The sequence below is a fragment of the Oryctolagus cuniculus genome, chromosome 17, assembly GCF_051225735.1.
Source record: "Oryctolagus cuniculus isolate XC-2025 breed Fujian yellow rabbit chromosome 17, ASM5122573v1, whole genome shotgun sequence".
Classification (NCBI taxonomy): Eukaryota; Metazoa; Chordata; class Mammalia; order Lagomorpha; family Leporidae; genus Oryctolagus; species Oryctolagus cuniculus.
Genome location: NC_142883.1, coordinates 38,489,242 through 38,515,409, shown reverse-complemented (window position 1 = coordinate 38,515,409; position 26,168 = coordinate 38,489,242). Strand labels below are relative to the sequence as shown.

Sequence of the window (26,168 nt, the reverse complement as noted above, 5' to 3'; positions counted from 1 at the left end):
ATATTAAGGAGATTCATCAACAAAACTTTGGTCTAAAGAACGAACTTTGGAGCAGACTTTTCACTTAATGTCTTGAGAATTATATATTATACTTCAAATTCCATGATGAGTATTTGTTTCTCTTTTAGATAAGTGTGAAAGATGGACACAAGTCAGAATCTGGAAACTAGCATAACTAGAAAAGAGAATGAAAATGGTGGTAGTCGGGTCTCCTCCTCCATGGCACCCAAGAGCAGATAGCCTTTGCTAGGGTGTCTCCAAACCCAGAGGCTCCGCCTCCCCTGAAAGACAGCGACTTCTGTAAGATCCAATACAATTAGCCCTGAAACCGGGAATAATAATCAGTACTTGAACAAAGCCAAAGAGAAGAGCCAGGTGCCCCCTCTCGGCCCGGGCTCCTTTCTCACACTCACAGAGATGTCCAGCACAGAAAGGGGAACACATGAGGTCTGGCTGAGCCACATCAGCAAACGTTCCTGCTCTTTTCTTAACTAGCAAAACAGCGAAAACTGCTTTTCTCTTTTATTAGCTTCATACAAGCCTTCGTGTCTAAAGAGGTGAAACCACATTTGAATAAAACAGCACACTGCTGTTGGTGAGATGGAAGTCTTTCCCTCATCATTGTTAGGTATACAGACAATAAAAACTCAGCCAACACAATGAGATCTCTGGGGAGCTACACTTGTTATGATTTGCTTGCACATGCATAGTTTCTGCTAATACAGCTGATTAGAACTGGTAAGCAGGCTATTAAATTTTGATAGAAAAGTGAAGTGAAGCGGAACCTGAGCCAGATTCAGTATCAAGAGTCACAACTGAGTAATCACAGAGAGACATGAAACAGGGTACAAAGGTAATTAACTCCGAACTGTGAGAAGTGTCATGATAGATCGCTGTGTGGATTCTGTACTTTAACGGAAAGAATAACCAGTTTCCATGACACGTCTTTCGTTTTCATCTGTGACTGGCATGGATGCCCCCGACCCAGAGTGCCAAAGTTAATTGAGCCAAAATAGTTTTTACTTCTCGAACATGAGTTAATTGCTTTCCACAGCTTGATGATGAATGTATTTGGCTTCTGACCTGTTGGAATTGTAGTTTTTAGTTGCTGTCTAAAGAAATGAGGGTTTACATTACACCTGTCTTCTCATTGCAGACCAGCCATCTCATCAGCAGGTGACAGACCATTTGTTTTTGGATGAGCCCTGAGCTAAGAATGGTTTTTACACTTTTGGATAGTTTCTAATAATCAGAGGAATATTTCATGATACGTGAAAATTACATAGAATTCAAGTTCATTGTCCATGGTGACATGAAATTGAAACAGCTGCATTTTTGCCTTCACGGAGCACCTGTGCAGCAACTGGCTGTGAAGGCTAGACTGCCACACAGGTCCAGCTGGCCCATCAGAGCAGACGTCGCCAGCCCAGATCCAAGTTCTGAGGTCAGCTGACCTTGACTCAGCTGTCCCTCTCTTGTCCTTTCATACATAGACACCCAGTTTCCTCACACAGATTACACTAACTTCTGAACACTCAAGCAACTCTACTATGAATTTGTTTTCAGAGTAATACATGTCAGATGTTTTTACAATTCCACTCTGGAGAAAGCCTACAAGAAGTGATTTGTTACTTGGAGTTATAAAATAGTTGAAAGCTTTCTGGAAAATTTTTTCACTGCAAACTCAGACACACTTAATGTTGAGTAAATAGATTAGATCTTCAAATTAGGGTGTTTGTTTCCTGCTTTTACAAAAATCTGACCAGAAATGTTCAACAGAGTCACACAGAGAGAGGAGAGGCAGAGAGAGAGAGGTCTTCCATCCACTGGCTCACTGCCCAATTGGCTGCAACGACTGGAGGTGTGCCGATCCGAAGCCAAGAGTGCAGGGGCCCAAGGACTTGGGCCATCTGCTGCTTTCCCAGGCCACAGCAGAGAGCTGGATCAGTGTGGAGCAGCCGGGTCTCGAACTGGCATCTATATGGGATGTTGGCGCTTCAGGCCAGGGCGTTAGCCCACTGCGCCCCAGCGCTGGCCCCGAAGTTACAGTATTATTAATAGTCCTGCATATTACTACATATATTATTAACAGTCCTGCATATATTACTACATATATTATTAATAGTCCCGCATATATTACTACATATATTATTAACAGTCCCTCATATATTACTACATATATTGTTAATAGTCCCGCATATATTACTACATATATTCCAATTCAGTTAAATTGCCTTTCTTTCCATTGCTGATTTATTCTTTGCTTTCTGTGACTATGAGGTATTCTCACTATAGACAGTGCTGTTTCCTGCAGCTAAAACTGTTTCTGAAAGTTAGTTCGCTGATGGTGACTGCCCAATCGAAGGGACACAAAGTTCCTGGTGTCCCGTTTAAGTCAAGATTAAGCTCTCAGGTGACTCAGGGTGGAATCTAAAACAGAACGTTCCCAGGAGCTTGGATAGGAAACAGGTTCTGGATGCTTGCATTTTTTCTACCCCACGATCTGTTTCGTTCTGTCTTTTCCGTTGGCCTTACTTAGAAAAAAACCAGGCTTCTGTTGTTTACGTTATTTTCATACTCGGGGTTTCAGGCTTTGGTGCTGTGGTATAGCTTAGACATGTTCCTTACTGAAGGAAGACTGAACAGCCATGTGAAGGAAGGTGTTTTTGATTAGGTCTGGGGTGAAAATGGCCCAGTTCATGACTGTATTTAGAACCTGATTGATAATCCCTTTGCCTTTATTCTTCTAGTTAAAATGATTCTAAATACTTGGAACATCATGTATAGAAGGAAAGGAACCGAGCTTCTGGTTTTTAACTAACCAGTGTGGATCATCCTGAAATTTCAGACACGCGCCTGTGCCCTGCAAGTTTTGTCAGCCATCTTGGAAGGCTCAAAGCAGTTTCTTTCCGTTGCTGAAGATACCAGTGACCACAGAAGGGCTTTTACCCCGTTCTCCGTGATGATCGCTTCCAGCATTAGAGAGCTGCACAGGTGTCTTCTCCTGGCTTTGGTGGCGGAGTCGTCCTCTCAGACCCTCACTCAGATCATCAAGGTAAGTGTGCCGGGATTCCTGGGCTTCCAGAGGGCGTTCCCCTGTCTCGAGTTTGTATGATGTCGTACATAGCCCCAGAGTCACTTAAGAATGTAAAGAAGTCATAATTCCATTAAAGATAGACTGTTTGGCAGTCTGTACCTCCCTGCCAGATCCTACCTACTATCTGTATTCCAAGTGGATGACTTACTAAAAACACTCCTTTATCTTTTTTTTTTTTTTTTTTTAAGGGAAAGGGTTTACTGGGGGAAACCTGACAGACCGGAGGGAAAGGGTGAAGAAGGAAAAGAGGGAGAAGGAGAGTAAGAGAGAGATTGACAGAGAGACAGAGACAGAGGGACAGAGATCAGGAGATGGAAAGGGAGAGGATGGAGAAGAGACAGAGAGCCACATGTTCAGAAACAGGTCCTCTTAAAACTTTGCTGGGGGCAGGCAGGGAAGTGGGAGCAGCGAATCCCATTAGATGGGGGTGGGGCTGACACCGATGGTTGGGCCATGTGGCCACCTGGCTTCCAGCAATGGCAGTAGAGGTTAGAGCCTAGGATGGTGTCAGGGTGTAGATCACACCATAGATAAGACTACACCATTTTACTAACATTCCCCCCTTTTGTTTTTTATAAAGCAGGAGTTGTATGGGATTACACTAGCCCCAAAAAGTCCAGGAGGGGTAGAGGGACGATGATGTGTCTTTAGAGCTACTTCCTGCTGTCACGGGGCGATGAGATACCCTCTGCTGTCATGGGGCTTTATCTTTTGTGTTAAGTTGTCTATTAAGAATACAAATGCTACTTAAAAGGAAACAGACGAGAAGAACTGATTTTCAAATAAATGTATCATATTATATTAATATATCATATTAATATATCATATTAATATATCATATTAATTATATGATATAAAACTCTGTTTCTGTGCTGTGGCTTATTCTGGCCTGTTGATGAGCTTTTGTGTGTGTGTTTTACAGTGCCTTGCAAATTTAGTATCAAACGCACCTTACAACCGCCTAAAACTCAGCCTGCTGACCAAAGTCTGGAACCAGATAAAGCCTTACATCCGCCACAAAGGTTGGTAGTGGTTTAAAACTGATCACTTCTTAACAGCCATCGTGTGCCTGTCTTAAAAAGCACCCAGAGCAGTTTGAGAGGTTTATGAGATCTTACCTGCCCTCCTCAAATTTTCAAGGACACCCACTGTTGTTGAGTTCTGCTTTTGACCCTCAAGCCCTAGTGAGTGGAGGTGAGCTGAAGATTTAGTTGTGAAGTTAATTCCTCTTCAGTGCTTCAGGGCAGGGACCCTAGAATCCGTGTAGAATTAGTACTGAGCCAAGCATAGGTGGCCTCCCTCAAGTTCTAATAGTTTATATCCTTTAGGCATAGGTATAAGACAGATGGGTCCATGGGTGGATGCACAGACAGAAGCTAGATAGGACCAGTGCTGTGATATATAGAAGGTTAAGCATCCACCTGCAGCCCCAGCATCCCATATGGGCACCTGTTTGAGTCCCAGCTGTTCCACTTCCAATTTAGCTTCCTGAGTCCCAGCTGTTCCACTTCCAATTTAGCTTCCTGCTTGATGGCCTGGAAAAAGTGGCAGAAGATGGCCCAAGTTTTTGGGCCCCTGCGCCCATGTGGGAGATTGGATAAAGCTCCTGGCTTCAGCCTGGCCCAGATGCCCACAGCATCCAGGCCAAAGCCACGAGCTTCATCTGGATCCCCCATGTGGGTAGCAGGGTTCCAAACCTTTTGGCCATCTTCCACTGCCTTTCCCAGACCATTAGCAAGGAGCCAGATCAGAACTGGAGCAGCCGGGACTCGAACTGGCACCCATATTGGATGCCAATGTCACAGGCAGCGGCTTTGCCCACTACACCACAACACCGGCCCCAAACCTAAAATCTTTAATATTATCTCCTCTAAAGTTGAAATGAAACCCAGAATTTCAAGTCCACACTAACAACAGGGTCTTCTTATTCCTTGTTATTTCTTGACTTACTGCCACGTGTGTGCTGTAAACATTTGCCCTTAGATGTTGGTGTTTGTTTTGTTTGCAAGCTTTCAGATCAGACTGTATTCTGATGCGCTGTTTCCATTCAGAGCCGTAGAAAACGAATGAAGTGTAGATTCTCTTCCATGCCGCTGCGGGAAGTGCACTGGGGCTGGAGTCAATCCAGGGGTCTCAGCCCACGTCCACTCTGTCATCTCAGAGTCCTGGCTTCTCTGAACCCCAGTTTCCTTCTGATGGGGAGAGTTGGACCTACTTCATAAGATTTTGATGAGGCTCAAATGAAATAATTATATGTAAATAAGTCCAACCTGCTCCTTACACCAGTGTATAAAATGGTACCCAGAAAGATAAAACTTGCCTCGAAGTCCCTCATTACATCAGTGGCAGGAATAAGAGGAAAGCAGCCCACGGCTCCAGAGCCTGTCTTCTGCTCACTCTGCTGCATCAGCTATCCTCTGAGAGGACTGCATTGTGTCAGAGTTCTCTCTCAAGTTTCTGACTGTGTCCTCCAGGAACTTACACTCTTCAGACCCTGAACTACTAAGGTGAAAGCCTAACAAATTACATTCAGTATTTATATGAAGAAAGCTATAAAACTCTGATGAATGAAATAAAAAAAGTGGAGAGATACTCCGTGTTCACAACTAGGAAGACCCAATGTCAGGTCTTCCTAATTTGTTCTGCAGATTCAAAGCACTCCCGGTTAGAATCTCAGTAAGTTATTTCATAGATAGCAGCAAACAGATTCTGAAGTTGATATGGAGAGACAAAAGGCCCAGAATGGCCAATACCATATTGATAGAGAAGAACAAAGTTGAAGGACTGACATCTACTGTGAAACTAGGAAGTATGACATTGGCAAAAGTGTAGACACAAAGACCAGTGGAACAGAATAGAGAGCCCGGAAATAGGCCCACATTAAAATTATTGACTGATGTTTGACAAAGGAGCAGAGAGATTATTTTCAACAAATGGTGCTAGAACAGCTGGACACGCGCCCCCAACACACACACAGATACAATCACTTTTCTTTAAATTACTGGGCTCAATGTTGTGTTTTTTTTTTTTTTTTAGGCTCAATGTTTGTTCATTGTTCTTAGTAATTATGTCATTTGTCTTTTTAAGTCCACAGTAGTCTCCTCGAGTTTTTCTAGGTTACTGATTTTTGGAAGAAGCCAAGTCAGTTTTTTAAAGAACGTCTTGTGTTTTCAATTTGCAGTGCTGTCCCCTGTATTTCTATAACTGGAAATTAAGTCTAGAGGATTAATTAGTTTCAGCTTAAACAAGGATCGAATTTAAGTTCTTAACTGACTACAAGGACTCCTGTTAGATCCATACGATAGCCATTCCGTGGTGATAGGCTCTTCTGGTTTCCTTCATCAGATGTGAACGTTCGTGTGTCAAGTCTCACACTCTTGGGAGCCATAGTGTCCACTCATGCACCTCTGCCTGAAGTCCATCTCCTTCTACAACAGCCCTGTTCTTCTGGACTTAGCAATAGCAATTCAGCCACGCCTCACTTCAGCCCTCCTGACTGGTGGAAGAAAGCCCCCACAGGACCCTCGCTGGAAGACGCATCGATTAGCTCCCCTCAGGGGTCTTCAGAGCCCTGCTGGCTCATCCGACTTTGCATTTCCACCATCGTACTGCCCAGGGAGGATTCCTGTTTGGGTAGCAGTGCCGGCTTTGCCGCAGGGGGCATGTATGAACCGTCCCCCATGCGACTGGAGGCCTTGCAGGTAGGGGTCACTTCTTCCTTTCTGAAATGGAAGCGATTATTCCTCCTTGCAGGGTAGTTCTGAGGGCCAGGCATGTGGCAGTGGTGGTGGTGGGAGTTGTATTTTTGAGGTGGGTGATTGATTTTTTTTGGTGTGGGGGAGGTTGGAGAGGAAGGAATCCTTGATTGCAAAATGCCAGATCCATTTCTTTCTGCTCCTTTGCTGCAAGCTATTTTCGTCAGCTCAGGTACATGACAGATGCGAGGGATTGGACTGTATGACAATTCTGAAAGAAACTGCAATCCATGATTCCTGCAACTTAATATTAAATGCTTAATTCTCTATAAACTTCCCCATGGTCTTGTATCTGCTTAAAGAAACAAAGTAATCACTGCTTCGAAGGAAGAGAACCACCCTAGGGAGAAGTGTTTCCTTTTCTCTCTCCTCAGGTAGGGCCTAAGGTAAAGGCCGGGTCCTGGAGTGTGCTAGTGACTATCTGGGCGCACTGCCCAGTCTTTTAGCCTCTCCAGCTGTGAAATTTAACACCCCCTTACACAGCTATTTTCTGATAATAGTAATGGAAAGTAATCATCAGCCTTGAAACACTGAAGTTCCACGATACATGTGAAATAGAGGTCATGGTTCTTCAGGTCCTGCAGAGCGGTGTGCAGCCCCTGGTTACGTGTGAGTGATTTCCGAGACACTGAAACCCTCGTCTGGGTACCTCAGCCTCGCATTCGGGTCTCCGGCTGGTTCTCTGCTCTCTCTGCAGGTGCTGGCTCATCTGGCAAGGGGTTACTTTTCAGTGGCTCAGGTCTACTTGATGGAGCTCGGAGAGGTGATTTGCAAGTGCATGGCAGAAGCAGACCCATCTGTTCAGCTTCACGGAGCAAAGGTAATTTCTGTTAGAGCCGTGTGCTTTTTCTCTTTACTTAATAGCGTTCGCTTTGCTGCACAGCCATGGTTTCTGACCAGGGAAGGAAGACGTACATTCCTCTAGTTTCAGCTTTACATATAAACCCAAAGAATGGATTTGGTAGCTGTTGATTTTACTTCTTGAAAGAATGTCTCTGTTTTAAAAGTTCTGAGAAAAGAAAGAAAGCAGTTGGAAGGTATTTTTCCTCCTGATTTGAGGTGAACTCCAAACAGAAATGCCTTATAATCTCTGTTGTTCTGATGATTGATTTTGATAATTACTTGTTTTATTTTGGCAGCTTCTGGAAGAACTGGGTACAGGCATAATCCAACAGTATAAGCCAGATTCGACGACAGAACCCGACCAGAGGGTCCCAGTCTTCTTGGTAAGTGAATGTTTAGTTCATAGTTTTCTTTTTCTTTTTTCTTTCTTTCTTTCTTTCTTTTTTTTTTTTTTTTTTTTTGACAGGCAGAGTAGACAGGGAGAGAGAGAGAGAGAGAGAGAAAGGTCTTCCTTTGCCGTTGGTTCACCCTCCAATGGCCGCCGTGGCCGGCGCACCGCGCTGATCCGATGGCAGGAGCCAGGAGCCAGGTGCTTCTTTTTCTATTTGAAGATTTATTTATTTATTTTGAAGGAGAGAAGAGGGGAGACAGAGAGCTTCCATATACTGGTTCACTCACCAGATGGCCTCAACAGCCAGCGCTGGGCCGGGCCGCAGGAGCCTCCTCCAGGTCTCCCACATGGGTGGCAGGGCCCAAGCACTTGGCACTTGGCCATCTTCCACGGCTTTACCAGGTGCTTCTGTTTTGAGACTCAGTGATAAAATGGAGTAGATGGTTTCTTTCAGTGTCAAAAATAATGGCTTATAATCTAAGATGACATGAAATCAATAAGAATATGTTTTATTTGCATGTTAGTATGTAGTCGGATCATGCGCAGCAGTGGTAAATCCAGTATTTCTTCAGCCCAGAACTGGGTTTGTTTGCTCAGGCCACCTGGTGGGAAGAGCCGGAGATTTGAATCAGGATGCCTAGGGTCCAGTGGAGGAAGCCTCCCCTAACGATGTGTGGTTGTGAGCGCGTTCCTGAATTTAGAGAGGGACAATAATCCTTACCTCACCAGGCTGTTGGGAACTTGAATGAATGTAGAGATGCTGGCACGCGGTATGTGCTCTGTGTTGTTCATTCCCTTGCCTCCCTGTCCTGTGAAGTTCCCGCCTCCTGTGATCCCAAGTTGTTTCTGTTGCCTCTACACTGTGCTTCTTCCTTGAATGAGGGGCACATGAACCCACCAGGAAACGCTTCTGCTTAGTGCCAGGAGCAAAGGCAACTCAGTGTTGGTGATGTTTTCCCTCTGCTGTCTCTCTCATATCCTCTTTTCTTTTCCCCCTCCATAATTTCTATCATCCTTGCAGTGGATTAAAAATGTCTAACCCTGGGGCTGGAGCTGTGGCGTAGTGGATTAAGCTGCCACCTGCAGTGCCGGCCTTCCATATGGGTGCTGGTTCGAGTCTTGGCTGCTCCACTTCTAATCCAGCTCCCTTCTAAGGCACGTGGGAAAGCAGTGGAAGATGGCTCGTGTGCTTAGGTCCCTGCACCCACATGGGAGACCTGGAAAAAGCTCCTGGCTCCTGACTTCAGCCTGGCCCAGCCCTGGCCATTGCGGCCATTTGGGGAGTAAAGCAGTGGATGGAAGATTGCTCTATCTGTAACTGCCTCTCCCTCTCTCTCAACTCTGCCTTTCAAGTACTTTGCTTCCTGCCAGCCACGTGGGAGATCTGGATTGAGTTGCCGGCTCCCAGCTTTGGCCTTGGCCTCACTGTCTCTCTGCCTTCAAAAAAACAAACAAACAAACAAAAAAACCACACACACAAAGCAAACGTAGCACTAAGTACTTGCAAGACAAACTGGAAATACAAAACCACAGATTTGCAAATGAAAGTGAAATCCCTGACTTTTTAAAAAGCATGGGAAAGGCACTGTTCAGGAGTGTGCCTTAGGGATTTTAGGATGAGATAATTCTTCCGCGTGCTTAGAACAGAACCTCCTGCCCAATTTGAGTGTCTGCCGTGTGTCCGTCCTTGTGCTTGGAACGTCACACACGTATTATCGCACAGGCTTATTATCACACAGACTGCAATGTAGGCCGGTTCTTCCCTTTTTTTCTTGAGAAGGAAACGGTGCTTAGGAACCAAGGTTACAAGGTGGGAAGCGGCAGCTGAAGGACCCACCCCCGGCTCTGCTCTGGATCCTGTGCTGCTTGGACTCAGGCACACAGCCCCTGGCTGTTCCGAGACCGTGGTGCTTACGCCCCCGTGGGACCAGGGTAGAAGAGCCCCAGCTGAATAGCAGTTACTGAGCGCCCCTTGACCCCTAGGGCCGGTTAGCGAGCGCTACTCAGGTTGTCTCTCCATGGCTCAGTTTCCTTGTGGGAAAATGGGAATAATGATCGAGACTTCGTTTAGCCCTGCTGAGGACTGACATGTGTTGGTGATGAAGTGGGCATTTAGCCTGGTGGTGAAGCCACCAGTTAGAACACCTGCGTCCTATAGCAAGTGCTTGGGTTGAAGTCCGAGCTCTGGCTCCCTCGTCCGGCCCCCTGCCAGTACAGACCTTGGGAGGCAGTGGGTGATGGCTGAGGTCGTTGGGTTCCTGCCACCCACTTGGGAGGCCTGGATTGAGTTCCTGGCTCCTAGTTGCTGCCTGACCCAGTCGCAACCATCACAGGCATTTGGGAATAAACCAGTAGACGTGAGCTCTCTGACTCTGCCTGAGTTGATGGGAGTTGTCAAGCACTTAGAATAATGTCTGGTGTGCGACAAGCTCTCTGAAAAACTCGCCACGACTGCTGTCACTGTCACTGTCGTCATCATCATCCTCGCTGTTGTTACTGTTGTGCGTCACTTCATTAGACTGTAGCCTCCTAATCGAGGCGGAGGATTCAGCTGGTTCTTTCTGAAGTCCTTTTATCACCGTGGAGGCATAACCGTGGAAAGCATTTAGAGAAAGCCGCTGCTGGGAGGGGAAGTAGCCCGTTATTGCGGTCCTTCGTGGGAGGCCTGGCTGCACGCTGGCTGCAGCGGTAACTGTGCCTGCGTTCCAGGTGGTGATGTTCTGGACCATGATGCTGAACGGCCCCTTACCCAGAGCCCTGCAGAACTTGGAGCACCCCACCCTCCAGGCGAGCGCCTGCGACGCCCTGTCCTCCATCTTGCCTGAGGCCTTCAGCTGTCTGCCGGTAACCTGGAGGGCCTTCCCACCCGAACTGGTGCACCTGAGTCTGATTCTGTTTCTTTGGGACAGCATCTCTCAGGAAAGGCGCTGCTTCTGCTTGAGTGGGGGAGGGCGCTGGGGGAGACGTAAAGCAGACGCTGCCTGCGCCGTGGAAGGTCGGCGGGAGAGGTGAGTGTGTGAGAGGCGTGCAAGGCAGAGGCGTACCCACAGTGAACAAGACCTGGGTCCAGACCCCAGCTCTCACTCCTGACCCGCTCCTCTAGCTCCCTGACTTTCTTGTAAACCTCACACTGTCCTCTCTCAGGTGGGCAGCAAGTGGGAATAACATAACGCGTGTGAAAATACCTGGATTTGGTGTGCAGCATGGCGGGTGTTTGTCTTAGCCTGTTTGGGTCGGGCGGTTTCTCAACAACAGAATTTCGTTTCTTGTTGTCCTAGAGCCTGGAAGTCCAGGATCAGGGCACCAGCAACTTGGGTGTGCGGCAAGGGGCTTTCTGGTTCAGGGATGGCGCCTTCTGCTGTGTCCCCACCTGTGGCCGGGGCAGGGCAGCTCTCTGGGGCCTCTTCTCTCGAGGCACTAATTCATTCCTGAGGGCTCTGCCCCCGTGACCTCACCCCCTGCCCCCCAGCATCATGGGATCTTGGAGGACACAGCGCTCAGACCACAGCCGAGCTCACGTTGCTGCCTTCCTTCAGTCCCCAGTGGCCTTGGCATCTGCCCTTCTTTGTGTGACGTAGCTTCTGTAAAGAGGGCAGCCTGGGTGGAGTAGGAGAGTGAGTTATTTCACGCGGTTGTGGAGACTGAATGTGATGAGACGCCGTCGCGCCTTGCACCGCACGGACACTCAGTCAGTCACTGGGCCCGGGATACATCTGCTCTTCTCCAGGATAGGCCCAAAGCCACGGTGCCATCAGCGCCCGCATTGAGGCTGCCACAGCGGTGTCAGTGACAGGTGGAAGCCCTCAGCTCGCGGTTTCCTCCGCCCACGGCCCTGGCTCACCCTCTCGTTGCAGAGCGACAGGCAGATGCTGTGCGTCACCGTGCTGCTCGGGCTGAATGACAGCAAGAACCGCTTGGTGAAAGCCGCCACCTCGCGGGCCCTGGGCGTCTACGTGCTGTTTCCCTGCCTCCGACAGGTCAGACCACGCGCCGTGACCTCCGCCGGGCCCCTTCTCGCCTGTGGCACCGCTGTTTCTGTGAATGTAGAGCCCCTCTGAGGGGGGACAGGAAAGCGAACTGAACCGCTTTATAATCTGCTTGCCTTCGTCGCCCCTAAAGTCGGCTCACAGCTCGCTGCCCAGGTGCGCAGCGCAGGCTTGCGTCCGTGTGTGCTTGAGTCCCGGTGACGAAGCATTGCCATGGAGAGCAGGACCGGGGGAGCTGGCGGTTGGTAGTAAGAAGGAAGAGGGGCTCTCCCTCACTCCTGAGACATTCTCTCTCTCAAGGGCACGTAGCGAACAGGATGTGTTTGGGAAACGCATTTCCCCGTCAGAACATGGTTTCCTGAGTGGAAATCGACCCGGCACAAAATCCATAGCTGAGTAGCCCAGGCCAGGAGCGGAATCCCAGGCTTCTGCAGTGTCGCGTTACACACCAGTATCGTGGGAGAGTCCCCCTGGGATTTTATTGAGGGTCCAAATTGGAATGTGTGAGAAGAATACTATATTGACTGAGTAAATGAATTTTTATTTCCAAATTGAAGTTTGTGGCCAAGGCTTAGAAGTATCTTGAAAAGGAATTTCAAAGTAGTAGGGTGCACTCCTATAGTAACTGTGGTATTTGGTTTTGCCTGTCTTGTAGGATGTCATATTTGTTGCAGACACAGCAAACGCAATCCTGATGTCCCTTCAAGACAAGTCTCTGAATGTCCGAGCCAAAGCAGCCTGGTCCCTGGGCAACCTGACCGACACTCTGATTGTCAACATGTAGGTGACTCAGCCTGTTACTCCTCGGGGCTTCTGGGGCTGATGTCCTAAGAAGCTGTCTGTGATGCGTGCAGTATTCCGGCTTTGTTTTGGTTTATAGGCCTTCAAGTAATAAGATTAATAAACTACTGTTAATATCTAGTGGGAGTATATGTTAAGAGATATATGTAGAAAAATACTGTATGCTGATATAAGTAACAGATCCACGTTACAGAAACTACAAAAGTTGAAATCTAAAACCTTAGGAATGGGTTGCTCTCCTTTTGAAATAAGGTTGCGTATTTGTAAAGCATGTTATCCACGGGTTAGAAACAGATGGAGCTAGTGCAGAGGTGTCCGTGTGAAGCCTGTCTGGTCTTCCCCTGACTACTCAGTTCCCCTCCCCAGAGGTAATGTCCTCACACACAGCTGTCCTGCTCTTTGTCACTTGATTCCACGTAAGTGACGTAAGAAATGTGGGTGTGCAGTCTCTGGCTTTTGTCATAAATCCTTATTATTACAGTCACCACGGTGGGATTATCAAACATCCCCAGGTCACTGAACCTTTAGGCCTTAGGCTTGTAGGCATCTGTATACAGTGGGCACTTCTGTGTGTGAAATCTCCACTTTGAGAGACTCTTTTTGAATGTACTCTTAGACGTGGAACTACTGAGTCGAAAGATACGTACTCTGCGTTCTCGGTATAATGTGAACAGGTTTGTTGAAGTTCTGCGAAAGTCTTTATAGTTACGCTAAATGCATGTAGTTTACTATACCTGTGTATTTTCACACATCTATGTGTTTGAGTGGATTTTGCCTCTTACTTACCTTGCCTGCTTTGGCTGGATCAGGGAAGCGCCAGACCCAAGTTTCCAGGAGGAGTTCTCGGGTCTTCTGCTCTTGAAAATGCTGCGAGCGGCCATAGACGCATCCAAGGACAAAGACAAGGTAGACTCGCCACGAAAGCCGGTCATTCTCGGTAGATACCTCCGTGCATAGCACGTGGGGGAAACAGCTGCGCACGCGGGGTGCTGTGGGATTCCTCAGACTGTCTACCCCGCGAACCCCTGCTCACAGCAGAGTGACGGGATGCTCAGCGTACAGCATCGCCTAGCTCATGGGAAATATAATGTTAGGTGAAATACTCATACTTGTTTTACTAGTAGTTGTTGTTGTTGTTGTTGTTTTTTTTCTGAAACAGTCTCTTAAGTAGAATTGGCAAGTCCAAAAAATGAGCAGCCGCTGTCTTGGACGACCCAGGCCAGGCATTGGGTACAGTGGGTTAAGCCTCCACTCGGGATACCGGGTGCCAGCTCAAGTCCCAGTTACTCGGCTTCTCATCCAGCTCCCCTGCTAGTGTACCCGGCAAGCAGCGGATGATGGCCTAAGTACTTAGGCCCCTGCCACCCGTGCAGGAGAGCAGATGGCGTGCCTGGCCCAGCCCTGGCTGTTGCAGCCGTTTACAGAATGAGCCAGTGGATGGAAGATCTCTCTGTCTCTTCCTCTCTCTCTGTCACTCTGCCTTTCAAATAAATAAATAAACAGATCTTACAAAACACAAGGAAGTCACTATGGAGAGGAGCTCTAGAACCCAGCTGTCTGACGGCGTAGACCTTGCGGCGCTCCAGAGAGCTGCGTGTTTACAGGTTGCAGATTCCTTAGCGCTCTTGCTTTGAGACTGGGTTTTCTAAAGCTGACGTTACGCTTTCTGAACATCTCTTTGGAACGTAGATTCTGAGACGTTTACGTTTCTTCCAGGTCAAAAGCAGCGCAGTCCGGGCCCTTGGAAACCTGCTTCATTTTCTACAGCCCTCTCACATAGAAAAACCCAGATTCGCTGAAATCATTGAGGAGTCTCTCCAGGCTCTGATTTCTACTGTTCTGACGGAGGCTGCCATGAAGGTCCGCTGGAACGCTTGTTATGCACTGGGGAATGTATTTAAAAACCCTGCCCTCCCGCTAGGTAAGGAATCTCCCAGGCCTGCCTGGTGGAAGCCCTCTTTGGTCAGCATGCACGCTGTTGGCACAGATGTTTGTCTCAGCGTCAGACAGGGAAGAAAACGGACGGGAACCCAGGTCTAGGGGAGGTGGGAGAACTCATCGCACACGTTTAGCCGTGTGAAGTTACATTTACGGGGCTGGGTGTCTGGCGCAGGGGTTAAGCCACCACGTGGGACCCCTGCATCGCACACTGCAGTGTTTGGTCCGAGTCCTCGCCACACTGCTGACCTCCGTCTCGCCCCTGCTCACGCACATCCTGGGAGGCGGCAGCTGGTAGCTCCAGTGCTTCGCTCTCTGCTGCTCCCCTGAGAGCCTCGGGCGAGCTCTGAGTTCCAGGCTCCGGCGTCATCCTGGCCCGGCCCTGGCTGCTGTGGAAGTGGGGCAGTGAACCAGCAGGTGGAAGGTCTTTCTGTCTGTCACTGTGCAGTAAAGTGAAATACATAGACATTTTTGTTTTGTTTGTTTGTTTTTTTTTTTTTTTTTTTTTTTGACAGGCAGAGTGGACAGTGAGAGAGAGAGACAGAGAGAAAGGTCTTCCTTTGCCGTTGGTTCACCCTCCAATGGCCGCTGCGGCCGGCACACCGCGCTGATCCGATGGCAGGAGCCAGGAGCCAGGTGCTTTTCCTGGTCTCCCATGGGGTGCAGGGCCCAAGCACTTGGGCCATCCTCCACTGCACTCCCTGGCCACAGCAGAGAGCTGGCCTGGAAGAGGAGCGACCAGGACAGAATCTGGCACCCCAACCGGGACTAGAACCCGGTGTGCCGGCGCCGCAAGGCGGAGGATTAGCCTAGTGAGCCGCGGCGCCGGCGAAATACATAGACATTTAAAAATAAGTAAATAAAATTATGTTTACAAAGGCTTTTAGATAATGTGGGAAGATCGTTCTTATGTTACGCACACTGAGGCAGGGGAGGGAACGGGCAGAAAGGACATGAGCCGCCTCTGGGTGGAATGATAAGTGGGGGGTCTCCCTGCTTTCAATTACCTCTAGCAGACCTGTGCGACAGCCACAAATAAAGGGCGGGCAGACCTGGCGTGGGCGGGGAGCCGGAGGCCAGTGCCCAGTGGGCCCCTGCTGCTGTGAGGAGAGCCTCTGCGGCCAGTTGCAGCATGGCGGGGCCCTTGACACAGCATTCAGGGCGGCGGAGGTGTGGACCAGAGCCCCCACCCCGTGCCAGCCATGTGCGTGCCAGCGCCTGCCTGGTCTGTGTCTCTACAAGGTTGCAAGCCTAAGGTTGTGTCTCTGGAGCGGAGCAGACCATCTGGACATGCGTCAAGTTAGGGGACTCTGGCTCGGCGCCCAGTGTTGGGGTGGGGCAGGGCAGGCGGCCGAGAGCTGGTGGCCAAGTAGCATCGCGGCCTCCTTGTCCTCCGAGGAGGCAGCTCTCGGTACCACAAAGGCGGAAGGAGCAGAATGTGAGACCAGGACCTTGCGCGGCAGCCTTGGGTAATTGGCAGTAGCCCCCGGGCCGGAAGGAGCCTGGGAGAGCTGGAGAAGCTGCCTTGCGCTCTGTCGCGCATCCTGAGGAGTGAGGATTCCCCGAACAGGGCAGGCCCTGGTAGCTGTGCTGAGAAAACAGCAGGCTGAGTTCCTGTGCCTGCAGGAACGGAAAAAAGAAGGGAATCTGGGCATCTTATTCCTGAATCGAGAAGTTCCATTTTCACTGCAATAAAGTACAAGGCTTGCTGTGGGCGGAGCAACGTCTGGAGGTTAGTCTGGCGGAGCAGATATTGTGATAGCCTGCAGGGGTCTGCCACACACAGTTGTGCAGGCTGCACACTGCTCAGCAATGCCCACCTGAAAGGGGAGGGGCCGCCGTCGAGTCCCTGCTTCTCAGCAAGCGTACCCCCGGGGCCCACGCCTGCCCGAGAAGCAGCCGTTCTTGGAGGTGTCTCTGAGCTCCGTGTGGGTGGCAGGGCCCAGCACACGGTAGGCTGCTCCAGAGAGAGGCACGTTCGGAGGTTGCTCCTCAGCCACTTAGCTAGGAGCCGTCACTCAGCGGCCTGAGCCGACAGGATTGTTGGGAGTGAAGTTACACTCAAGACGGCTGCGTGGGTGCTAGCGAATGGGCCTCCCCTGCCCCCCTCGCCCCTCTCTGAGCCTTCCTCTGTGTTCACCACTGTGGGTTGTTCCTAGGCACCGCCCCGTGGACCTCCCAAGCCTACAACGCGCTGACATCAGTGGTGACGTCGTGCAAGAACTTCAAAGTGCGCATCAGGTCGGCCGCCGCCCTCTCCACCCCGAGCAAGAGAGAGCGCTACGGGTCCGAGGAGCAGTACGCCCGCATCTGGGGCGCGCTGGTCACTGCCTTGCAGAGGAGCGAGGACACCACAGACTTCCTGGAGTTCAAGTACTGTGCCAGCCTGCGGACCCAGATCTGCCAGGCGCTCATCCACCTCTTGAGCTTGGCCAGGGCCTCGGACCTGCCCCGCATCAGGGACACCCTGGAACTGAACGGAGATATGATCCAATCCTATGTCCTCCAGTTTCTAAAATCGGGTCCGCAGGGGGAGGACCCCAGCGCGGCCCACAGCCCACAGGAAAGAGACGAAATGGTCAGAATGGCCCTGCGGCACATAGACTGCGTCCAGGCTGCGGCCGGAGACACAGCCACAAGGGCGGTCGCGGGCTTCTTAGAAGACACCCTGACCGTTTATCTGGACGAAGCCGGATGCCACGAGGCCCTCCTCGAGTCAACACAGCAGTGAAACCCCCCGAGTCTTCCTGACATCAGTGTGGTGATCGAAGACCCAGGCTTGAGTGTAGATTTGTGGGATTTGATCTTAGGGCAGAAACAGTCCACATCCTGTTTGTTTAGAAGGAGTTGGAGCCTATTTAAATTTTTCGCAGAGGACTCGTCCACTTCAGAGAGTGCATTGACCACAGTCGGGGCCGTCGGGACCTCCATGTGGGGCCGGCAGCAGCCGAAGCGTCGGCATGGGCTGGGAGCTTGTCGGGGCTGCTTAGTTTCCGAAAATAAAAAAACAAAAATGGCCAGCGCCGCGGCTCACTAGGCTAATCCTCCGCCTTGCAGCGCCGGCACACCGGGTTCTAGTCCCGGTCGGGGCGCCGGATTCTGTCCCGGTTGCCCCTCTTCCAGGCCAGCTCTCTGCTGTGGCCAGGGAGTGCAGTGGAGGATGGCCCAAGTGCTTGGGCCCTGCACCCCATGGGAGACCAGGAGAAGTACCTGGCTCCTGGCTTCGGATCAGCGCGGTGCACCGGCCACAGCGGCCATTGGAGGGTGAACCAACGGCAAAGGAAGACCTTTCTCTCTGTCTCTCTCTCTCACTGTCCACTCTGCCTGTCAAAACAAAACAAAACAAAAAAAACGACTTAGGAATTAGAGTGTTGTTTCTTATGTCTTCAGGACTTGTTTTTCTTTTATAATAAACTACTGTGAAAATGTTCCACATCTTGTGTGTTGTTCAGCTGTGCTCACAGGAAGCTGCGTGCGGAGCGGATGGTCAGCCCATGTGCGCAGGCACGGCTGCCCCAGCCGCTGAGATACTGACCCAGTTGCTCTTTGCTGGTGAGCGGCTGCTGCCCTGAGCTCCCCAGAGGCTGGCGTGAGGCCCCGCCACGCCCCCCCACAAGTCCTGGCCACAGCCTCTGCTTCCACGGACATTGTCTAGAGCCCTTGAGCAAACACGTTTGTGGCTGTTCTGCCACCTTTTAACTTTGTGCCTTGAACGAAGGAGTCTTTGTCTAAATTGGATGGTTACAAAGAAAGAGGTTTTTAAGTTACATTTTGACAACAGGTAATTATGAAAGTAATTCCTCACTGAGTTATTTACATTTAAAATTCACCTTTGTCTCGATCACTGACTGAGATTGAGTTCAGTTGGGAATTTAGGGATATAAAGAAGGAATTAAAATATTCACACTTGCGGAGTGAATGAGAAGACGCAGAGAATATTGGGGTGATGAGTTTTTTGTGTAAACCACATATTTAAAGGTGTTAAACTGTGTGTCGCCAGTTGTTCTCTTTTGCCCCTAAGTTGCTCCTTGTTCTCCGTTGTCGGTCGCTGCGCAGCGACTGGGGAAGAGTGCTCAGAGAAGCCGTCTCTTCGGGTCCCACGGTGGAATCCCAGTCTCCAGAGGACCTGCAGCGCCATGGAAACACGCACGCAGGCCATGCTGTGCACCTGCTCTCGGAGGTGATTCTGAATCGGAGTTGTGAGAGGGCCCAGGCGGCCAGCTGGACCTGTCCTGACCTGACAGGTAGGTGCTTGACTCCTCTCGAATCTCAGAGCCACCGTCTCTTGACCACATTCTTGGTTGCAGCTGCTGAACTTGGATTTTCGTAGGAGCCACAGTCCTTTGAGCTCTGGTCCTTTGAGCTTTCCCTGCTAGGTGTCTGATAAATGTTGGTGAAATGGCCTCTACTGGTTTCACATGATGATCCGCTCTTAGCCCTTGCTAGAAAAAGATCTCACTCATTTCTGTTTCAACCTCTAGCTTCTAGAAGGGTTTCCTGGTCCCAGAAGAAATGTTGGTGTTCGTCTAAAGGGAAGGAGCCAGGGTTTGAGCACGGTGACAAGCTGCAGTAGGAATGGCTCCAGGCATTCGTCCTGATGGGCCGCTGATTCTCCTGACACAGAAGCATCGCGGCCGAACAGCAGGGGGCAGTACAGCCCTGGGCTGGGGCCCTCAGGACAGAAGCCACAGCCAGGCTCGATCAGGAGCCCGATTCAGAACGCCGCGTTCTGAGCTTGCGTTTGGTATGAAAGGAACATTCTGGAGGAGGGGTCCTCGGCGTAGGTGACCGGCAGGGCTGTGAGGCAGCACGCGTCGGCTTAACCTTTCCTGAGCGCAACCAGGAGAAGCAGCCTGCCCGCGCCTACCCACTTCCCTAGTTCCCAGGGAGCAGGTGTCCTGCTGGGACTATGGAGCAAGTGGAACCCTGCGGATGCTTACGACAGGAGAGCTGCAGTGGCTGTAATAGTATCAGACAAGAGACTTCACCGCAAAGAAACTTGCCAGGGCTAGACAGGGACCCTCCGCAGTGATAACACAGGTGATTCGCAAAGAACACAGGGCGCTTGTAACTATCTGTCTGCAGCAGCAGGGCTTCAAAACACAGGGAGCAGAGCCTGCCAGAACCGAACTGAGGGGGGCGAGCCAGCAGTTAGAGCCGGAGACCTGAGTATCCGTTCCCCGTGATCCACAGAACAGATGTGCAGGTGCTGGGTCGTAACTGCAGCAAATGCAAAGGAACTGATGCCATAGAAAGTATGGTCTCTGATCACAGTGGAGGTAAACCGGGACTCGTAACCGGAAAATCGCTAAATACATGGAAATTAAAGAACATACTTCTCAGTGATCAATGGGTCAAAGCAGAAATTTCAAAAGAAATGAAAACATGAGAAATTTGAAGATATTTTTAATTAACTTATTGGAAAGGCAGAGTTCGGGAGAGAGACTGAGAGAGCTTCCATCCATTGGTTCACTCCCCAGATGGCCACAATAGCCAGGGCTGGGCCAGCCAAAGCCAGGAGCCAGGAGCCAGGAGCTTCCTCCAGGTCTCCCACATGGGTGTGGGGGCCCAAGCACTTGGGCCACTTCCACTGCTTCCCCAGGCGCATTAGCAGGGAGTTGGATCAGAAGTGGAGCGGCTGGGATTCGAAGTGGCGCCCATATGGGATGCCAGCGCTGCAGACGGCAGCTTAATCTGCACCGCAGCACCAGTGCCGACAATACTTTGAACAAAAATGAACAGATATCAGAATGTATAGCTGCAGGTAAAGCAAGGCCTAGACAGAGATTTAGGGCAACTGGTGCTTATTTAGGCAAGTGGGAAATCTCCAATCAACTTCACCTTCCAACTAGGAAAAATAAGGGCACAATAAACTGAAGACAAGCCGAAGGAAGGAAATCCGTGGAGACAAACGACGCTCAGAGGGGGCATAGCGTGTGATTCCACTGACGGACGTGGGAAGGTCGACACTGCAGGAGTCGGGGGAAATCAGTGGTTTCCTGGGATTGGGGTGAGACGGGGCAGCATCAGGAAGGTACGAGAGCTTCCACAAAGGTCACACAAAAAGGGAATTAGTTGAATTGTCCGTGAACATTTGGAAGCCTGCCCGTGTCTTTTCTCCATTGGCCACCCATAGCCAACAGTGTGCCAGATAAGGTAGAATTAAATACAGTTTTGAATGGTTAGACTTAATTATAATGGTAATAACAATTATCAGCTGCTTTTTAGTTGCCAAGAACAGCAAAAATTCCTAGTTGTACTATCCTAAAGCATTTTAAACTCTCATACTCACCCTATCACGATCAAGAACAGAATATGTAGGTACTCTGATTACTTAAAATTGTCAACTTTTGATTCTGATTCTGATTCTTTTGGTAAACAGCACAAGAAACAGTTCGTGGATAACTAAATTGTACCGGTAAAGTATAGCAATGTGGGGGAATGGCCAGCAGAGGGAGACAGAGAACGCAAGGTCCTGAGCCTCGGGCGCCGTTTCTGGGGTCGGGTAGCAGGTGGCTGGCGTTAGAAACGTCGTTTCTTAAGCCGGGCTGAGGCTGAAGTCCCCCGGAGGAACGTGAACGCGTCCTGCCGAGCAGGTGCCTCGAGCGCGGGGGCCTGGGCTGTGCCCGTGCTCCTCTGGGGCGTTGTGCAGTCTGCCCCGGTGATTGTCATTACGGCACACTCTGAGCCCCACGGCTCCGAGATGAGCAAATGAGCGCCAGCTGCCGGCTGCTGCACCTCCCCCCCCAGCACCTGCGAGAAACACGCAGCACGCACCGGCCGCCAACTGTGCTCCTGTGAGCCAGCGAGCTCCAACACGGCGCCAGGGGCCGCCCGCGGCCGCCCACGGCGGCGCCAGCTGCGCTGGATACAGCAGGGGGACGGCAGGCAGCGGACGTGGAAGCGGATCCTGAGCAAGCGCTGACCGCTGAGCTGGGACGGCGGGGACAGGGGGCTTCCAGGGTCACCTGGGCTTGTGTGGCGGCGCTGCTCCTCCCAGCTGCGTTCCCACTTTTACCGAAGCGTCTGAATCCTGTCACTATTACAGCCACTGGAGACTAACCGTATACATAAGGAGTTGTTTTTCCACAGCGTGGAAGCAAATCGGCCGCGTCGGCTGCCTCGCCGCCCTGACAGGGCCGCAGGAAAGCTTCCGTGTGTTGCACCAGACTTCCCATGCCGCGCGTGGCTGCGTGCATGAGGCCACCCTGCTGTTGAGCCCGGTATATTTTGCTGCCTGCTGGTGATCTAACCAGTCCCTCGTTGCTGGGGGTCTCTCGGAGATGGGACGTCCTGACTTCCGAAGGCCTCCGCCAACCGCCCCCCCCCCCCCGGCTTTCCCATGCCTCCTCGTTCCATCTCTGCCCCGCCACCTGCTCTCACTGCTCTTGTCATCGTAGTCCCCAACTTTAACTTTGCAACAGAAAGTTCCGTAGCCAGGTGACCAACCAGACGGGGCCAGAAAGGACTGCCCGCCGACTGCTGCGGAGAGCTGCGAGCTGGCTTCCAAACACGCACTCCCTGTTGAAGAGGGGGAAGCGTTTTGTGGAGTCGGCACAGGTCTTCTTACTGACCACAGCTGTCACCCTGGACGCCCAGTGGAGGTTGCGGGAGCTCCCAAGGCACGCAGCCCTCCTGTGACCCTGCCACCCGGTCCTCCGCTCGCTGGGAGTCCCTGGGGCTGATTCTGGGCCTTTCTGTCTGCTTCCTCGGCGTCCAGTTAGCTCTTCTTGCGTCTCTTAGCCTCGAACCCTCCCCGCTGCTGCATTGTGTCGTCATCACTGCCCTCACGTGGGAGATGAGCCTGGCTTAGTGAATTGTGGAGCAGTGTCTGAAACAGGTGGACAGCTGCGGGCCAGGAGCCTGAGGGGACAGTGTGAGGGGTCCCAGTGCCTGGGAGGGGGAGGAGCCGGGACGCCAGTCAGCGAGCTGGGGGAGGGACTAGATGAGGCACCAGTGCAGAGCATCTCAGGGACCCGAGGGCCATGAGGTGGAGAGGGGAGCCGGTGGCAGAGTCCAAGGCGGGGGTCCCAGTTAGCATCACGCTCCGCTCCGTCGCCCACGGCGGTGCTGGCTTGAAAAGGTGCCGCTCACCATCAGCTTTCCCTTCCCTGTCTCACTGCTGCCCTCTGCTAGGGTTTCCTGGGGTCACCTCCCAGCTCGGCTGCTTCCCCAGGGTCAGCCTCAGGAAGAACCCCCACAGGGACGGCGTGGTCCAAGCGCTGGCCCTGCTGCTGCCGGAGCCTCCAGGCCCAGCCCCGAGCTGCACTGCCGCCCGCCCGGCCCACGCTCCCGGCTGCTGGCTGGCTGGCAGGGCTTAGAATGTTCTGGTTGTCATGTCTACTACGTCAGGGCTGGAAAGAGAGCCGAGGGAAATCGGATGAGCCTGGATTAGGAGCTGTTCTGCAGAACTTTCGTGGTGATTTTCTGGGGGGGGAGGGGGCAGCATTCGGGATTCAGGGTGTGCGTCTCAGCTTAAAATACACCCTGGATCAGCGATGGCTGGGTGGCCAGACCGGGCAGGAAATAACACTTTCACACACGAGCCTTCAGCCCGTTTTCCAGGACAGGACAAAGCATGGGGCTGACCGTGACCTTGTCCTCATTCCTCTAAATGAGATTTTCAAAGTCAGCCGACAAGTGATGAGCCCCTGCCTTTTGGTGCCGCAGCTTCGAAGCAGCCTCTGACGACAGTGGGAGGCCTGAGCCCCGCCCCGGGGCAGCCGGGTGCCAGCCACCCAGTGCTGTGTCGCCAGTGCTCCCAGAAGGGCAGAATGGAGCCCCTTGTGGCCGAGCCAAGCTCTGGGAGACTGAGAGCGCAGCGATCCTGCATAGCCCCAGCTCCTATCCCAACCCGAGGTGAGGGACGCGGCCCTGGGAGGTTGAGACGCAGGTGCTGTCTCGTTCGTTAGGTGCCTTGCGTACAGAGCGCTTGGCATACAGAGGCTGTGAGAGAGTGGGGGTGGCTGCTCAGATGGGACTGGAGCTCTCCCAGGAGTCGCTGGGCCCATCCACCCCTGGCAAGCGGCTGGTGATTAAAAGTCGCTGCTGGGAAAAGCCCAGCCCCCGAGGCCGCACAGACCGGGGCTGGACCCAGCCGTGCCCCTGTGGGTGAAGAGAGACCCTTGCCACAGCATCCCCTGCTAAGCACCAACGAGTGCTGTGGACCTGAGCCGAGCTCTTGGCTCCCCACCCCTGTCATTTAATTTCCCCTTCTCACCAATGCTGTAAATGCATCCTTATTCCTTTTTTTTTTTTTTAATCATTTTATTTGAAAGGTAGAGGAAGAGAAACAGAGATTGAAACAGAGCTTTTGACTGCTGGTTCACTCCACAAGTGCCTGTAACAGGTCGGGCAGGGCCAGGCCTGGGCCAGAGCTGGAACTCGGTCTGGGTCTCCCGAGCGGGTGGCAGGGATCCAAGCGTGGGCCACCGCCCGCTGCCTGGGAGGATGCCCGTTCGCAGGAAGCTGGGTTGGAAGCAGAGGAGTGGGGACTCAAACCCAGCACCCAATACCGACTTCACTGCTGTGCAGGGCCTGTCCCTGTTGTTGCCATTTTACAGGTGGAGAAAGTGAGGCTCAGAGGGGTGGAGTGCTTTGCCCAGGATCATACAGCTAGGAAACGACAGAACCAGAACTTGAGACATGTAGATTTGCCTGCAAAACCCATGGCTTCTAACTCCCTCCCCACCCCATCATCACGGTGAAGGCCGGACTAGATCATGACAGCCACAGCTGGGGGCACTCTGTGCTCCACAATAGGGATTGTCCCATTCGACAGCTGGAAAGCTGAGGCTTGGTGCGACCAGGGGCTCTGTGTGGCTCGCTGGCCCCTTCACCTTGGCACTGCCATTGCTGGCCTCCTGCTGTCTTCCTGGTCTGCTGACTAAATGCTCACTCATAGCCACATGAACTCCAGCACCATCCCAGGACCCTTTGTGGTTGTTAAAGACAAGCTGCCAAATCGCGTTACCAAAGGCAGCCTTGCTCCTTCCCCACGTGCCGGCCCCAGGTGCAGTGTGCACGCAGACTCCCTGGTTCTCCGTGTGCTGGTCCCAGGAGCAGTGTGCACACACACTCACTCCTTCCCCACATGCTGGCACCGGGTACAGTGTGCACACAGACTCGCTCCTTCCCCACGTGCTGGCCCTGGGTGCAGTGTGCACACACACTCCTTCCCCACGTGCTGGCCCCGGGTGCAGTGTGCACACACACGCCTTCCCCTGCGTGCTGGCCCTGGGTACAGTGTGCACACACACTCGCTCCTTCCCCGTGTGCTGGCCCCGGGTGCAGTGTGCACACACACTCGCTCCTTCCCCGTGTGCTGGCCCCGGGTGCAGTGTGCACACACACTCCTTCCCCGCGTGCTGGCCCTGGGTGCAGTGTGCACACACATGCCTTCCCCTGCGTGCTGGTCCCGGGTGCAGTGTGCATGCAGACTCCCTGGTCCCCGTGTGCTGGCCCTGGGTGCAGTGTGCACACACACTCACTCCTTCCCTGTGTGCTGGCCCCGGGTGCAGTGTGCATGCAGACTCCCTGGTTCCCTGCATGCCGGCCCTGGGAGCAGTGTGCACACACACTCCTTCCCCTGCATGCTGGCCCCAGGAGCAGTGTGCACACACATTCGCTCCTTCCCCTGCGTGCTGGCCCCGGGTGCACTGTGCACACAGACTCCCTCCTCCCCCTACATGCCGGCCCCAGATGCAGTGTGCACACGGGCCAGCAGGTTTTATACTCATGGTTGCTGTCTGCAGACAGCATGGGGTGGGCTGCTCAAGTCTCCATGGACCTGACAGGTGAAAGATATTGCCGGAAGCGAACAGCTTGTAACAAAGAAAAGAGGCTTCTTCCATTTAACAAGTGTCCATAAAGGATTCTTTTTCTAGAAGGCTGAAGAACTTGCTTCTCTGGCCTGGCCCCTGGCCCTGATTCGGAGGAGGGTGGGCTGGGAGGAGGGCCTGGCAGGGGTCTCCACCTCCCGACCCCTAGCTCGCATGGACAGTGGTCCCTAGGCCCCCCCGGAGTGAGCCTGGGCCCCAGGGGCTGCGCACGGGTCGGGGTGGGCCTTTCCATCTGGCTTTGATGGGCCTTGTCCCCACGGTCTGTCAGTCCCCTCTGACGGCCACACCCCAGGCCCTGGCCCAGGCCCTCAGCGCTGCGGCCCCTGGCAGGGGTGGGGTCTCCCCGCTTGCCTCCTTCCCCCTCTCCACCAGCCCCTACTTGCTGCTGGCCCACTTGGGGCTCTTTCCCGGCTCCTCCGAGGCTTGCCAGCCCCTTCACATGTCCCCCCCAAACCCTCCCGGCTGCCCCTCCCCACCTCTGCCCTGGGCCAGCCCCCGCCCCGGCCCAGCATGGGC

General features: G+C 52.2%; 1 protein-coding gene and 1 long non-coding RNA gene across 3 annotated transcripts in view; both read left to right on the top strand.

Annotated features, from left to right (window-relative positions):
* Positions 1-18,244, top strand: part of HEATR6 (HEAT repeat containing 6) — a 37,774-nt gene extending 19,530 nt beyond the window's left edge. For both annotated transcript variants that reach the window (XM_002719074.6, XM_089317381.1), the window contains exons 10-20: positions 2,849-3,055; positions 4,020-4,119; positions 6,443-6,798; positions 7,550-7,672; positions 7,992-8,078; positions 10,796-10,930; positions 11,941-12,063; positions 12,728-12,852; positions 13,683-13,779; positions 14,590-14,794; positions 16,971-18,244. In XM_002719074.6, coding sequence (XP_002719120.3) covers positions 2,849-3,055; positions 4,020-4,119; positions 6,443-6,798; positions 7,550-7,672; positions 7,992-8,078; positions 10,796-10,930; positions 11,941-12,063; positions 12,728-12,852; positions 13,683-13,779; positions 14,590-14,794; positions 16,971-17,542 — 2,130 coding nt within the window. In that variant the 3' untranslated portion in view covers positions 17,543-18,244. The remainder of the gene's footprint in view (positions 1-2,848; positions 3,056-4,019; positions 4,120-6,442; positions 6,799-7,549; positions 7,673-7,991; positions 8,079-10,795; positions 10,931-11,940; positions 12,064-12,727; positions 12,853-13,682; positions 13,780-14,589; positions 14,795-16,970) is intronic.
* Positions 18,245-18,867: 623 nt separating this feature from the next.
* On the top strand, positions 18,868-21,161 carry LOC138846160 (uncharacterized). Its single transcript, XR_011383565.2, has 2 exons — positions 18,868-19,055; positions 19,293-21,161. It is a non-coding gene; the product is annotated as an uncharacterized LOC138846160 (long non-coding RNA).
* Positions 21,162-26,168: the final 5,007 nt, after the last annotated feature.